The 15,368-nt window shown below is 35.5% G+C and overlaps 1 protein-coding gene across 8 annotated transcripts in view; it reads right to left on the reverse strand.

Moving 5' to 3' along the window:
* The window catches only part of LOC108906452 (anaphase-promoting complex subunit 11-like), a 60,152-nt gene that overhangs the window by 22,840 nt on the left and 21,944 nt on the right, over positions 1-15,368 (reverse strand). For 5 of the 8 annotated variants that reach the window (XM_018709701.1, XM_018709700.1, XM_018709697.1 and 2 more), the window contains one exon: positions 14,683-14,968. In XM_018709701.1, coding sequence (XP_018565217.1) covers positions 14,683-14,958 — 276 coding nt within the window. In that variant the 5' untranslated portion in view covers positions 14,959-14,968. Of the gene's footprint in view, positions 1-14,682; positions 14,969-15,368 lie in introns of those variants that run through there. The other 3 variants (XM_018709698.1, XM_018709702.1, XM_018709703.1) reach the window with 3 other exon arrangements.

Here is a 15,368-nt window from a genome sequence, read left to right on the forward strand (position 1 = left end):
GTTCTAATTTTTTTAACGTTAGGTTTTTTACCATTCGGGCTCCAATTTCTAATGTACAATTTTATTTTCTAAAAATAATGTACTCTTGTTAGAACTTCCTAATGTGGACTGTTTTCGAGAAAAAAGGCTTTTAATTGAACTCTTACAATATTACGGTGAAGAAAATAAGTGACTTTTCTCAAAGTAGGCTTATGTCAAAATAAATTGCAAGTATATTTACACGATAGTAGGCCTCTTAACAACAAAAATGACTTTCAAATGAAATTTCTGCTTTTTCGCCTATCGAACAGCACTTGACAGAACATCTAACCAGATCAAACATACTGTGTTAAACATATATAGGCCAAATAAGGTGAAATTATCGCATTTGGAATGCAACACTTGTCTGCCTTGTGTAAAACGCGTCAGTACGTATGACACGGACTAACGACGTACATACGTGAATAATATTAAAAAGTCAAATCGATCGTGATTCACCGGGAGATCTGCGATTTCGATCCACGAACGCGAACACAGGGTGACTCATCATCATTACCGACCAGATTTATCCGCTAAGTTCATTTATTATTTTTTTTTTAATGAGAACTAGTTGTTGAAAGGATAAGCAGATCGTGATCGCGAAGGCCAGTCGTGGCATCAGATAGATGTAACACCTTTTCAGAAATGGTCAATTCGATCCAGAAAGAGTAATTTCAGTTTTGTCTTGTACTAAGTTGAATTACAGAAAGTGTTATTTATATTTGAGGCATATCAATTCCCTTACTGAAAATAAAATAATACAGATCAGTAGGGTCATAAAACGATGGATAGGTTTTAAATCTACTTCTTTAGGAAATGGTGGTATTTGCTTACATCTGTATCATCTGTGATTTTTGTTGTTTGTGGATTCTATACTCTATGAATGAATATATTTAATTACTGATGGTTTGTCTGTATTAGTGAAGTAGTTTTAAATTTAATTTATAACAAAATAGTGATGATTTATAACAAAATAGTAACAATGAGTCTATATTTTCAAAACTAATAACACAGGGTGCCCATATTCCTTAGGCTCCTAGATCAAGGGGATTTATATGAAACAACTAAAAGTAGTTTTTAAACATTTTGAAATATTTCTGCACAGATGCTGCTCAGCTGCTAAAATATTACGAAACATTAGATCAAAGCCTCACTTCCCACCATTTCATGGTTTGCGAAAAAAAGAAATTTCAACAAAACCGTGTGTTCTACATTCGAAGCAAACAAATAACTTTTTGTATCTAACAAATTAATATGGAGTTACATTGTGACCGCTTCATACTTTCACATCTAAAAGGCAACACAACGAACAGAGAGATATCAGGATAGAAATTATCAGCACATTATTTCATTTTATGCCTATATTATCTGCTAATTAGAATGAGCTCTATAAACAGATACTCGTGTATCAGTTGTCTAATTGATATAATTAATTTCATTACAAAGTATGCTTTGCAATGGGACCTTTGCGTAAAACAGCCAACTAGATAACTAAACAAAAGAGCTTAAGTCGATCCTATTTTAGAAAACTACAACCGAATTTCAGAATAGTCGGTAATAATTTCCAAACTGATTGCCAAGTCGTTTCAATATTTTGACGTTTGGAGAGACGTAATATTGGCTTTTTTTTTGGTGGAAATATCAAATTATTTACTTTTACAAAGAGTGCTTGAAAAACGAGGTTTAGTTAAACTTTCATTGACAACGCGAGAGCTTAAAAAACTAAAAACAAATTTCAACAAACAAACAATTTTCATATTTTGTGGTCCTACTTAATAGGAACTTTTTGTTTTTTTTTTCCTATAAGATCCCATATTTTAAACACTGTATATGGAGACAATCGTATATATAATTTTATTTGAGGAAAACATGCTAATGAACTTTTGGATTTGCATTTGATTAGTTTTTTATGTCAAGATCCATGTTATTTTTAATAATCGCATGTGATGACCTTTGTGTGGTTACAACTAGATACATAAACTTGAGAGAATTAAAGATAATATTAACAAATCATAAAAAATATTTACAAAATTACGTTATGGAATATAAACACCTGCAACTGGATTTTATTAAATATATAACTGCGACATTGCAGCTGCTCCATTCAATTATTTCCTTTTTCAGTTGGCCTAGGTGCGCCTCCATTAAAAATTTAATCCCCTCATCCATATTTTATGGCGGCTTGTAATGCACTTTGTTCGGAGAACACGCAGGAAATTTTTTATTACACGACATTATAAAATATTCATAATTCTCCATTTAAAACTTAGTTTAATCATTATTAACGCCACGACCAGAAACAAAAAACAAAAACAAGGTATTTAGTTTAAGCTTATTTTATCTTTTCCCATTTTTTACCTTAATAAATTGATTCAGAAATTGGACAACTCGTTAAAACGCTTAGAACAAAAATGATTGTTAAATTTTCTAGTTTCAATGAATTGGAGAAGGAAAGGGAGCCTTATATCTAAATTATTAGATCTAATTTTCGGCAATTAACATTTTTCCTTTGAAAGTAGCCAGGTGTCATAAAATAAGTTATTGTTATTCATTAAACCCAAAATAATTCAGGTATTAAATTGAAAAAAAAGCAAAATCTACGCTCTGGCGCCCAACGTGGGGCCATGACAGAAGAGCGCCAACCTACATACTTCAATCTGCGACCAGGCGCCCAACGTGGGGCCATATATAACAATATTTCATTAAAAAGAAACTATTACTGGAAAATTACCCACTCTTCACCTAATAGCAGGGTAGGCATTCATAAATTAACAATCCTTTCGTTTGCGACATCAACTCCAGGCATCAACAACACTCAGTCCGCTAATTACACCTACCGTAATGAAGTTCAAGACAATAATTCTTTCGCAAAAACAGGGCACTGCGGGGGATAAAACATCTCCCTGTCCACATTTAATTACGGAGATGATTAAAATTTATAGTGATTAATAACAGAGCTCTGATTGACGATGTCGTACAATGTTCTGAAAACAAAGCGGACGCGTTTATGATGTTAATTTCCCGTGAGATGGTGAATTTAAAATGCACTGGATACTGAAGTTGTGGAATAACTACCGGTTGTTAGACGCGTTACAACCAGAGGCGGGTGGTCGCCACTGTGAAGGCGTATAAAATCGAGTTTTCCGTTTTTATTTTCGGGGAGTCTGTAATTATTTTGAATCGGTAGATCGCCTTAGTGCCGAGTTTAGCAATTAATTATTTCTAGCAGTCAAATGGTGGAAATGACGTGTAATTATACCGTAATCTTCACACTGAAAGATAATTTATTACGAAGACGTATACAGTCCGTACGATATTTGTCGAGTTAGAATTCCAAGACCTCTGCGTCACTTTCTTGGAATTAAGTGCATTCGACAACAAAGGTAGAAAGACATTGGCTAAAAAATTCAAGGCACGCCCCTGCCGCGGTAAATTGTTACAGTAGTTCCGACAACAGAACTTTATTGGCTTATTTTTTTCAAGTGAGTAAAACTTTGACAAATTAATTTTATGATGAGCAGTAATAGTCCAGACGGCATCTGTCTAAAAAAGTCCATATTTGGGTGAATCGTATATGCACGGAGATTTTTGGCTTTTTTGCTTTCAGATATCACTAGAAATGAAAATTTTTCTATGCGCATAAAAAAAACGTGGACTTTACTTTTGGCGGCACAATATGTTTAAAAAATTCGAAAAATGTCATATTTTTCTTCCTATTTAATTATGTATCTTTTCAAGAGTTGATTTTAGGCGAAAATGGAAGAGGCAGAAAATGTTTGTAATTAAATTTTTTACAAAATATGACTAGTTACAAAACGAATGAATCATGATTATTATTGTAAAAATCGAAAAAATCGCTAAAATTGGGGTTAAAAAACATTACTTTTTAGGGAATTTTTTTGGGGTCTTTAAATTGGGTATAGGACCTTCATACTTGGCTCAAGAAAACTTCATGTTATGTAGAATCATTACACCAAATTTCATCAAAATCGGTTCTATACATTTTGCAATCCAGATTTTGAAAAAAAAAATGCAAATTTTCAAAATATTGCACAGTAAAAACCAAGGCCCTTAGATACTTGAAANGAATCCGTCAATTGGGAGAGCTCTGGCGCTTGTTTAAACATTGGTCGAATAAAATAACCCATAATAACCCCATAAAATCAACTCTTGAAAAGAATAGAAATTAAATAGGAAGGAAAATGACATTTTTCGAATTTTTTAACATATTGTGCCGCCAAAAGTTTTTTTTTATGCGCATAGAAAACTTTCCATTTCTAGTGATATTTGAAAGCCAAAAAGTCAAAAATCTCCGTGGAAATACGATTCATCCAAACCAAAACAGATACCGCCTAGTCTATAACTGAACTCAGGTCGGCAGAGGTAGTTCTTCTCTTAAATATATTAATGTACTTTACTATTTAAATGACAAATAGTTAGTTTTTTACATTCTTAGAGCATATCGCACCTTTTCTCACATCAAGGGCATGCACTTTGCTGTATTTGTTCTCGAGGAATCTTTACATTACTTTGACAAATTCCAGTCACTCCAAAAGAATCCAGTTACATGCGATACACTACACTTTTATCGTTGATCACTTCAAATTCTTCCTACCTAACGGGAGTTTTATGATTTTGTTTTTATTTACACCGAGACAAAAGCTGTAAACAAGCCGTGTAATATAATCGTATTGAGAAAGACAACAACACAATTGTAAAAAGTTGGTTTTACATGCCAAGAATATTATTCACTCCGTGCTCCAACCTTCTAATATGCGTTCCTATTAGGGCCGGGTTCGAAGTGGAAATTTTACGGGTCAATAGGCGACCTAGGTGAGAGTTAATTAATTGTTAACAGAATTAGTGGGTAGAGTACGACGACAACGACCAAGTTGTACGCTTCGAGTAGATATAGTATGCGCTCTTCAAGAAAACAAGGCAAAAAAATTCCTCCTTTTATTGCATTTGAATTATTTTCGATATCTGCAGTGTCTTAGAAATTTGGATAATTGCATTAAGCATAAATGAACAAAAAAGTTTATTTTTCAAAAAGTGTCGAGTTTGGGGAAATTTAGCACAATTTGGCAACAACGCGAGTTCAATCAATTGACCTAATTTTAGGGCAGCTCACCAGCGCACGTCAGACTTTTTTTATAGCGAACAACAAAAATCTAAAGGTAAACATTTATTGTGAAAATTAATAAAATTATTAAATTTAAAGACAATTATTTTGCAGTCTTATACAGGGGTAACATTGAGTAGGGGTCATATTTACACAGAGGCTTCCATTGACCTTTAGGGACGCGTATCAATACATAGTTTATTTTTTCAATTTCCGTCGAAAAACTTTTTTTAATTTAATTTCTTTTTTTAATAATTTTCGTACCCCGCCGCTGGAGAAGCTAGTGTAACCTCAAAAATAACGGCACGCTTCAGTCGCATCGCATTCACAATTCCAACGATTAGCCGCAAGTTACTTTTGTTCAATGGGTGTTCGCTACACAAACGGTATTTAACAAGTAACCTAGCAAAAAACTCAAGGAGTAATCAATAATGATAAATGAAATACACAAAAATTGATAGTCTATTGATGGCTTCCAGCGATGAAAAACATTCAAATTCACAGTTTAACGGCACTATCTCCATTCACATGCATTGTAGATTGCCTACAATTCGTGTACCTACTTGTAATATGTTGTATATGTTCCATAACAGAAGTTGTTTGTCAGTTTGAGGTTATAAGGTTTGCTAATTAGGGTGACCTTATGTGGTTTAAGGGTTAGTAGTCGCCACACTACTAACCACCTCTTCAACCAATAGCATTTGTTATTTATCATTCTCCTCATTCCAAGAATCATTTCGCATCATTTTCTTAAACAGCGCGTACTGTAGGTACCTAGAAGGTTGAAGTGCTATCGGACCGGATGTGAAGCCACCAAGTCACCGTTGAAAATTAAAAATAAAGCGATAAGTTACATTTGCAATCTACAAAAACGACGTAATGTGGAAATTAACTTCAAATCGATTTCACTTTAAACATGATACAGGATTAACACAGTACATATTACAGAATTTCTTATTTTCCAAATATAAAGACAATTAAGTATATTTTGTTTACCGAAAATTCTAAACGCTTCGTTTTACAAAAACATTAATTTTTTGCAGTAAATTTAATGTACGACTAAAAATTAAGAAGTAATTTTCTCATTTAGTTACTCTACCCAATATTTTCTAGTAATTATAGAACATACACAGTTAAATTGACATGTTATATAACAGATTTAGTCACGAACTGATTCTACTGGTTAACCTTCTTGTACATAAAACGCCATTCACAGAAATTTCATACCAAATCGGTTTCAATGAAAAGTATTACATATAAGAATAAAGAGCAAGGACAATACTGTTTATTGGTACAGATTGAAACAACTATTTAACCTTTATTATAGTTCGAACATATGTCACAAGTATATCAAGTTACGCGTTATTAACTAGAACAATATTTATTGCGACCAAGTGAAATAGTATGCCCATTTACAAGAGGAATACTTGCGTGAATAATAAATGACATCTGGTAAATGTCAAATACATATTGCATGTCCTGTTATTCTGAATCGTAGACAAAAACATATTTTTTAGCTAAATCGAGAATAAAAGACCTGCTTGAAAACTTTTATAGTTACCTAACAGTTTTGGTTGATTCGAGGCAAATGACATATAAACATAAAATATTCACAATGTCATACAATGATTTTTCTGGAAAATATTCGGCAAAATCCTGAGTTTTTGGCATAGATCTTGTTTCAAACGAAGTCGGAGTTTGAAGAGAATCGATAATTATAGTAGGATCATATTCGATGCAAAGTAATAAATCATTACCTGTCAAGAGAACCAGTGCCATACGCTTTTAAGGGTTTTAGAAATTGAATAATTTCTTAATACATTATGAAGAGACGAAGGGATCAGTTCACATCTGGCAGCCTTGTTCCTACAAAAATTCCTTTATTCTCATAAACTATTTATTTTAAATGTAATTTTTTATAAATCAAATTTGTTTTTTAAATTCCACATATGTACTACATTTTACTTCTGTACGCGTCACTGTTGTTTACTTGTTTTTTGGAGTCGCTTTCTGATTTACGATCAAGCTCGCCAGGTTAGTATTTGACGTATAACGGATCACTTCGTACACCCGATGCACCTGGGCGACTACAGCTACTACCAGAACCCAGTGCGTATGCAGCGGTATTTTAGATTTAACATTCAATTTCGTTTTAATTTTGAAATGGTTTATCTTACGCCTCCTAAAAATGATGACACGATTTTCCTTTGATAAAAAACCGACAACTTTTTGCTCTACTTTGCATCGAATACGATCCTACTATAGTTCACAATCAACAACAGTTTCTCACAGTGTCTCGAAGAAGAATTTTCAGTAGTTCCTGAAGATGTCTCCAGGTGTCAGAAATTTTATTCCACTCCGATCCACCTTCCTTTATTATCCGCACCTTTTCGATTATTTTTTTATTAGATCAAGCCATAATTTGAAGTTCAATCTATGACAGTTGTATATTTTCTATTACTAGTGATATAAAAACACCAGTTTTTGGTCAATTTAGTATAGTGCCAACACTGCCAACCAATATAAGATTGTACAACAAATATGCATGGCCTCGTGGACCGATTCGCAATTAAAAATCGGGAAAGCGAAGCTGCGCGCCTTATGATTATTTCATAATTTATGGTTTACGATTTAGACATTTTACAGCGAGACGTGCCTAGATTCCAATGGTCCCGAGCCGTTCGTTATACGAGAATTAGATATATGGACCAACGGCGGTCACGCTACGCCGAGAAATTGATCGGGTTTCATCCAGGCAAAGGACGAAGCCCTTCGTGCTTGGCTGCGCCCGAGCTGGGAAGCGATAAACATTTGCGACCGCGGATATACTTTGATTCCGGAGCGAGATAACGAAAAGTACTTAGCTTAATAAAAGTTGAGATAATTACACTTTGTAATAATTAAGATACCAAGGGTGTTATAAGGATAATTTGCTGATGGGGGTTATGTACTTTCCGAGGACGTTATTATCCTATAGCACCCGTGGTGCCTTCCACATTTAACGTCCTATTAGACTATTACATAAATCAAACATTTTTTATACGGTATTACCCTTTGCAAAATATTAGATTCCCATTGCAACAAACGCCTGATCTGTTGTGTAATCTTTTATTAGTATATGGAGGTAAAATTATGAAGTTTTGAATTCGCTGTTTTGAATACTGTTATACAAGAGACGAATTAATCGTATTATGAAATTTACATCAAGGAAGTGGTTATGAAATCTTTTACAAGCCTCTCATCGCACTGACTAAATTGTTTATATAATCTGTTAGCACCTACTGTTACTCATACATGTAAAGTATAATATTAGTTTTGACTGGTAAAATATTCCGAGAATTATTTATGTTTTCACGTGGTTTGAACAATGTTCGGTTTCTTGATACTAGGAGACAGTTTTGAAAAATGTATTACTTATCTGTCAATTGGTACTTTCTTTCCTAAAATCTATTCTTTGTCTATTGTATACCACAAATAAATACAGTATTAAAAAATACCCCTGGAATTCCGATCTCAATTGAAGAACCAAGAGGTTGGTAGTATGTATAGTCAATACGATATCAGTTGGAACCGCATAAAAACATTTAACTCATAAACTCTACGGAATCCATAGGCGTCCAGAAAAATTTTGTCCTGTCTCGTTTAGAAATACTATATTCCGAGCTATATTCCTATTTAGTTGACGATATTCTGGAATTTTTTGTAAATAATCTTCCCGAAGTGCTACTATACGTCGTGATTCCATAATTCCCATACGACTGTCAAGTTTTTTATGTTTAAAACTGCACTGTAATAAAACATGTCGTAAAGTATCTAAAGATTTATAATTATAATCAGGATAATCGCTCAATTTATCTCGAATCATGTTCAAAGTAGGAACTTTATTTTCTTTATACATATAGATTGTGCGCCGTATTACATCTCTGGTAAAATCGTCAATATTTTTTAATTTTGTATTTTTCCGTTTCTTCTTTGTACTGTGATTAATAACGTCTCCTTCTTTAATTGCGCAATAAATTGTCGTTTTTGATATCTTACTTAATTCGCTAATCCGTTTCCTAATTTCTTTATCATATTGTTCACTATTTTATCTTTTCAAACATTCATATACATATATTTAAAATAATACTACGTTGACTTGGTACGTGTAAATCTTTGATTTATACCATGTAAAAAATTATTTACGACCTAGTGGACCAATACAGGTTTGCTTTGACGACCAGAGCGCCGCCGTCGATTCTACATCAGGCGGACTGATCTACCAATACCGGACTCGCCCAATGGCTATTCGAGTATAAATTACGAGACACATCATGGCTAAAGCATAGGAAGAAATTTCAAGAGAAGTGGAGACGGTCCTATGCTTTAAGATTCACAGGTTCCAATTGATATCGTAACTATACCAGGTTCGGTCGCTGACGCAGCAACTCAGCATTGAAATATTTGTTCCAATATTTATTTAGCGATACCCATATACAGGTCTGGTCGAACTAAAAGTGGAGGTGGTAGAAATGTATACGCCCAGTTGAAGAACGCGCGCGGGGGCAAACGGCATATAACACAGCTGCTCTGGGTGACAGGGCAATAAATCTCAGTTGTTGACAAATTGCCTAGCAGTGCAGTGCAGCAATGCGTAATTTGGTGTGATTCAGGTAATTTTAATTTATTATAGGCACCTTCTATTAATCATTCATATTACAATTGCGAAAGGGAGAAATAAGAGGGGTATTTGTTTTACTAATATTACTACAACATGGCATTTTGGAGACCTTATGAAACGGAACAAAACGAAATTTACCATCAATATATAAAATTGTTTAAGAACAAATAATTAAAATATGTTGTTGGCCAAATGAACGTATAATAGGAATTTTCTACACATTATATACAAATTATTATAATCTTTTAACTTTAGCAGAAAACTTTTTTAGGTACGCCTATGAAACACATTAAATTTTATTGCTAGACGTTTTTATACATGTTCAACTGACTTCGGAAATACTTTAACAAATCATTAATTTGGTCGACTCGTTTGAAAGCATATTTTTTGTAAGAAAACTTTAACTGTATCTCGGAAAAGAAGCATTGTATGCTTATATGATTCTATGAACCTTTTACAGTCTAAGGATTGGTGTGGTCTGTCAAAGTTCACCAAATGAGAAACGAAGCCCGGATGCGTTTCAGATCCGGTCACCATCAGGATGGCGTTAATTAACCAACCTTCCCGTCGTTACCAGACTCCGTGATCGCGTACAGGTGGTCGGGGTGGCAGGAGGGAAGAAAATTTATACACCTGTTTACCCGGCGTGACGTCGCGGTGGTTGGGCACAGACCGACGTAAAGATAATAATCTTCAAGTCGGCGGCATTAAGCGGGAGCCTCGCCACCAAAGCGACGGGTCTGACTCGCGAACAAAGAACAAAAAAGTTTGTTCGGGTTTCACAGAAAGAAGTAAGTCCTTTTGCTCTTATTCTGCTGTCACTTTTAATAAATCTGTCCAAAGCAAAACTCAATTATTAACGCTTTGACCTGAAGTCATCGGTTCATACAAATTAGCACAGGAAGGACACTAGTGGACTTTTATCGAGAAACCATTAGATGAAAAACGAATTGATCGACCGATTCGTTTGTTATCGATATTACGTAAAATTTTAGAGAGGGGGGGGAGAGAGAGGGCAGAGGTGGAGGGAGAGAGCAGAGGCGGGAGAGCAGAGAGGGGGGAGAGAGGGCAGAGAGGGGGGATGAGAGAGCGAGATATCTCATAAAATTGTTAAGTTTCTTTCAAAAGATCTTCAAGTTGGTTTGGTTTTCAATAAATCAGTTTAGAATACGGGGTACCTCAAGGTTCGGTCCTTGGACCTCTGTTGCACATTATTTTCATAAATGACATATATAACATTGTTAACCCAGAAAACTTAACACCAGTTACCAATTGTATGTACCTATTCTGTGCAAACTATACCAAAAATGAAATTATCACGCAGAGTCAAAGTATCTTAGGTGCTTTAATGAATTGGTTTAATCGTAGGCAATAAGTTATTTGTAAATTTACCAACGCCTATGGCAGACTGATGAAGACTAAACTCTAACCGGTATATGTCTGGTGGTTTTACTGAAGAATTATTTTATCTTACCACTGCGGGGTATCGAATTACATTCAATATTGGTCGGGGTATTAGCACGCAGAGCAGTTGTTTTCAATATCTTTTGTTAAAACCCTCTTCATCCTCTAAACAAAGCAAAATAAATAACTTAGCACAGGAAAGGAAACGCGATAAATCCAACCCGGTGACTCGAGTATACAATTCTTCCTGCGCATTTGCATAGCCTTCTTGTCGGTGAACCTGGAATAACGTTAAGAGCCTCCATAAATTCACGATTTTTATAGATAACCTAATGTTTTTATGGTCTCGTTGTTCAGATACTAAGCAGGATGTAAGGTGTAGCGCGACCAGAAGAGCTTTAACTCGAAAATTATTTATTTCCTTTGTGAATCAAATGAGGAAATATCTTTTAAATCTTCGCTAGCCGAGCGTTAATTTAAAAGGCAAATGTATTACGTCGCTGACGCGTAACTAGCGTGAATTCTATTAACTGTATCAGGTGCATTTGTTTCGCAAATAACGCCCGTTAAGCGGACTGATATTAATTAATTACTCAACATCGATCACGCCTCACCGTTGTAAGAATTTCTTTTATAATTGATGTTGCGTTTAATTTTGAAGACGCTCAGACGATTCGCCTCAACCGATGAATACGTCGAAATTGAAGTAATTATCAGAAATAGATACATTAATTACTTTTATGTTGGTTACCGTTGGCCATTCATGTTATTGATATGAAAAGTCAAGCAACGCTAATCACGGTTAGTACTTAGAAGGGTGACCATCAGGGGAAGGCTCGCGATGCTTGTCCACCTTCTAGTGGCCTCTAAGCTACAATTTTCTCAAGAAATTTGGATATAATTGAAAGCCCTTTCTATTTTTTCAAATTGAAACCAAGTACAACGAAACTGATGAAATACGTATAGATTTTCTGTTTTTTAAACATGTACGTAATATTTTCCGCGTTATAAGATGAGGCATAGAAACCACAAAAACAATATAATGACAGGTGCGTCGTGATCGGACGTTTAAAACACCGCGGCCTTCGGTACTGAGGTAACATTTCCACTGGACAGTTACTTAATGCCTTAGTAGGACAATGAAAATATTAGTGCCACCAAACGCTATTAAATTCATCGCCCCGGGTTGTGGGTTACACAACACGACATCGCGATTGCCTTGTAAGCCGCAACAAGTTTTCGATGGTGGCTTACACTGAGTCGAGTCCATCAGTTAACCTAGAGGCGGCGTTGTCCATTCACTGAAAAACGTATTGGTTCGTGTCCTCGAACGAAAAAAAAAAATCAATCACGTCTTGGCATTTAAACAGTTACTATTTCGTTCCTCTCAGAAGGATTCAGTTCACGCTTGTACGATACAAGGTAGTACCAAAAAGAGAATTCTCGATGGGATTTCATCAGTCGGTGCTTTCACCAAAAAAAGTTTTTGTGATATTACAATAACCAAAATCCAGAGATGAACATTATTAAAAAAGCAAAACCAGTTTAATAAAAATATTTAACTAATTTTTCTCAAAAACGAACCTAATTTTTCATGAGGACCGTTGTAACTTGTTCTCAGTTTTATTTTTGATGACAAGGATTTGCCACATACTTCATGAACAAAAACGTTAAAGAAATTTTGTTTTGAATCTCTACATCACTGGCTGCAGTATTTTGGATTCTCAATCTGTCAAAGTTGAAGATCTACCTATTTCTTTTTTCGGTCTTTAAATCTGGAAAACTTTAGACTTTATTGCTTTACTTCCTATCTTTTTTTTCTGCAATACACAATCTTAATTATAATTCCACAGAAACGAGCCCAAGAAATTTCAACACGACTCCACCAGCGTTGCATTTCCAAGTGAACAACCTCCAAGGTCGGTACGATGGTTCGTGCCTTTTACCACTCCAAAACTGAACTATTGCAATGGATTTCCATCACGACGCAAGGGGAAGTTCGTGCTGTTTAACCTTATTACACCCAGAAAAACGCCAAGATTGTATAGGGCGGTAACCAGGCGACAATCAAGGTTTCTTAAGTAGCGAAAAGTGTTTGAAACATTCAAGACACACGAGCAGTTCGAAGATATCACACAACAACGTTCTCACGAATCATGTAATTCCAAACACTTACATTTAGGAAATACATGTTATTCCCTAAAAATTACTACATAACGCCCAACCGAGAATGATAAACGGGGCATGTAAAGTAGAACAGCATCAGCCATTACTGTGCTTACATGATGCGAGTAGTTGCTGTACATTGTTACGAATGAAATGAGAGCTATTGGTGGAATTAACTGTTCCAAAAAAGTCAATCGTATCAATGTGGTTAAGTCAGTAGGTCCATATCAAAAAAATATATTCTGTTTTTCGCACCTCGATTTTAATGTCCAGGATGGGCAAATGAAAGTGTCAATAACTACCAGATTAACGCTTCTTAGGAAAAAACGAGAAACAGAAAAGGGAAATTATGGAAATGGTCAAGAAACAACACATTAGGTACATATCTACCAAAAAAGGAAAATCAGTAAAATCGTTACGTGGTGTCCACGTAACGAATTTTATTTTTAGAAGTAAAAAATGTTGAGGTAACAAAAATAAAGCTATGGGCGAACTAAAAAAATTGCAATAATACCCACACACTATTTATAAAATATATTTATTCTTACAACACTATTCTGGCACATATCCGTAAACAATAAAATTGGAACTTGTGAAACTATTGCTTATCTTATCCTATTGCAAATGACACGTAGTGTTTACCAATATGTAACTTATGTGTATGTAGCATATGTCGTGATTAATGAAACAATGAAATTCGTTCGCTAATGCTCATATAATTCGAGAAAGTAATGCGAGGTACTCGAGTAAAACGAAACAAAAAAATGTTTCCTTTATCCGAAATTGAGCATGAAGTGAATTTATGCTTATACCTAGCAAGAGTATAATTAAGTTACTGTTTCCAATCAACGTAAAAAATATGCTCAGTTAGTTTATAATATTTCAATAAAGTATCAGCAATTTTTAAAGCAACATACAATTTTGAAAGGTACTGTAGCGAATAACCACCTAGCCGGGTGTCTTGGCCGGTGGATTTCGATCTGCCGAGGTAAGCATCACGGACGCAGGCTGGAATTTGGATGGGTGACCTAAGACAGGCTCGGGGACGTGGCTGTGACAGCCTATAAATTGTAATGAGAACAGAGCAAAGAAAATCTCTGCAACTCAAGACCATGCTATCGTACATAAACTGTACGAGTTTTTGCCACCAAGCCACCCGTGTAGTAAATAGGATGGTGAAGGAAAAGTACTCGAGTAATGAAGAAGAGTGTACAAGGGGCCTAATAAGGCCTAAGTGCCGCGGTGGAAAAACAATTCCACTACTCTCCGACATACATACATAATAATACAGATCTAAAAGCTTGTGACTCACCATTTCCCGCCTGAGGATGGCCAGTTGGGTGTCTAGGTTAGTGGATTTCCTACCAGAAGTTCCGCCGCCAACTTGGGAAACGGCCACTTCGCCGTTGACTTTGGGATGAGGGGGGTACACCAGATGACCTGGGGGTACCTGCTGGGCGGTAGATCTTATGGAACTGCTACGCATCGGCGTCGGGGGGTTCATGCTGACGCCCCCCTGGTGGCCCTCCAAAAGGTTGAAACCGCTGAGGCTCTTGGGAAGGGGCGGCAGGCCGTGGAGGGAGGACATTTTTGTTATTCTGTAAAAAATGCAGAAAGAAATCATGGAACAGTCAACAGTCAGTATAATTTGTAAAATTAATCAGCCCAGTCGGTGCTAGGCATCTTAAATCAATCAAAAACAATTTCTGTAGGAAAGATTATCTGTTGGACAACTATTATCGCAGTAGCACGTGCTTGATCATTGTTTACACGATTGGAATATGCAAGTTGACTTCACACATGACACGAGTTAGGTTTGCTAAACGGGACGACCGACTAACCAATCTAGCGGTCAGGAAAAGTATTGTTAAGGCGTAAAAATATACAGAGTGGATTTTCCTGACGGATCACATAAATAGACACCAATTTTGCCAATAAAATCGCGGAATTTTGAAATTTTCACTTCAACAATCTGTGGTAGATATATCTATGGATATT

This window comes from Anoplophora glabripennis, unplaced genomic scaffold, assembly GCF_000390285.2.
Source record: "Anoplophora glabripennis isolate ALB-LARVAE unplaced genomic scaffold, Agla_2.0 scaffold47, whole genome shotgun sequence".
Taxonomy (NCBI): domain Eukaryota; kingdom Metazoa; phylum Arthropoda; class Insecta; order Coleoptera; family Cerambycidae; genus Anoplophora; species Anoplophora glabripennis.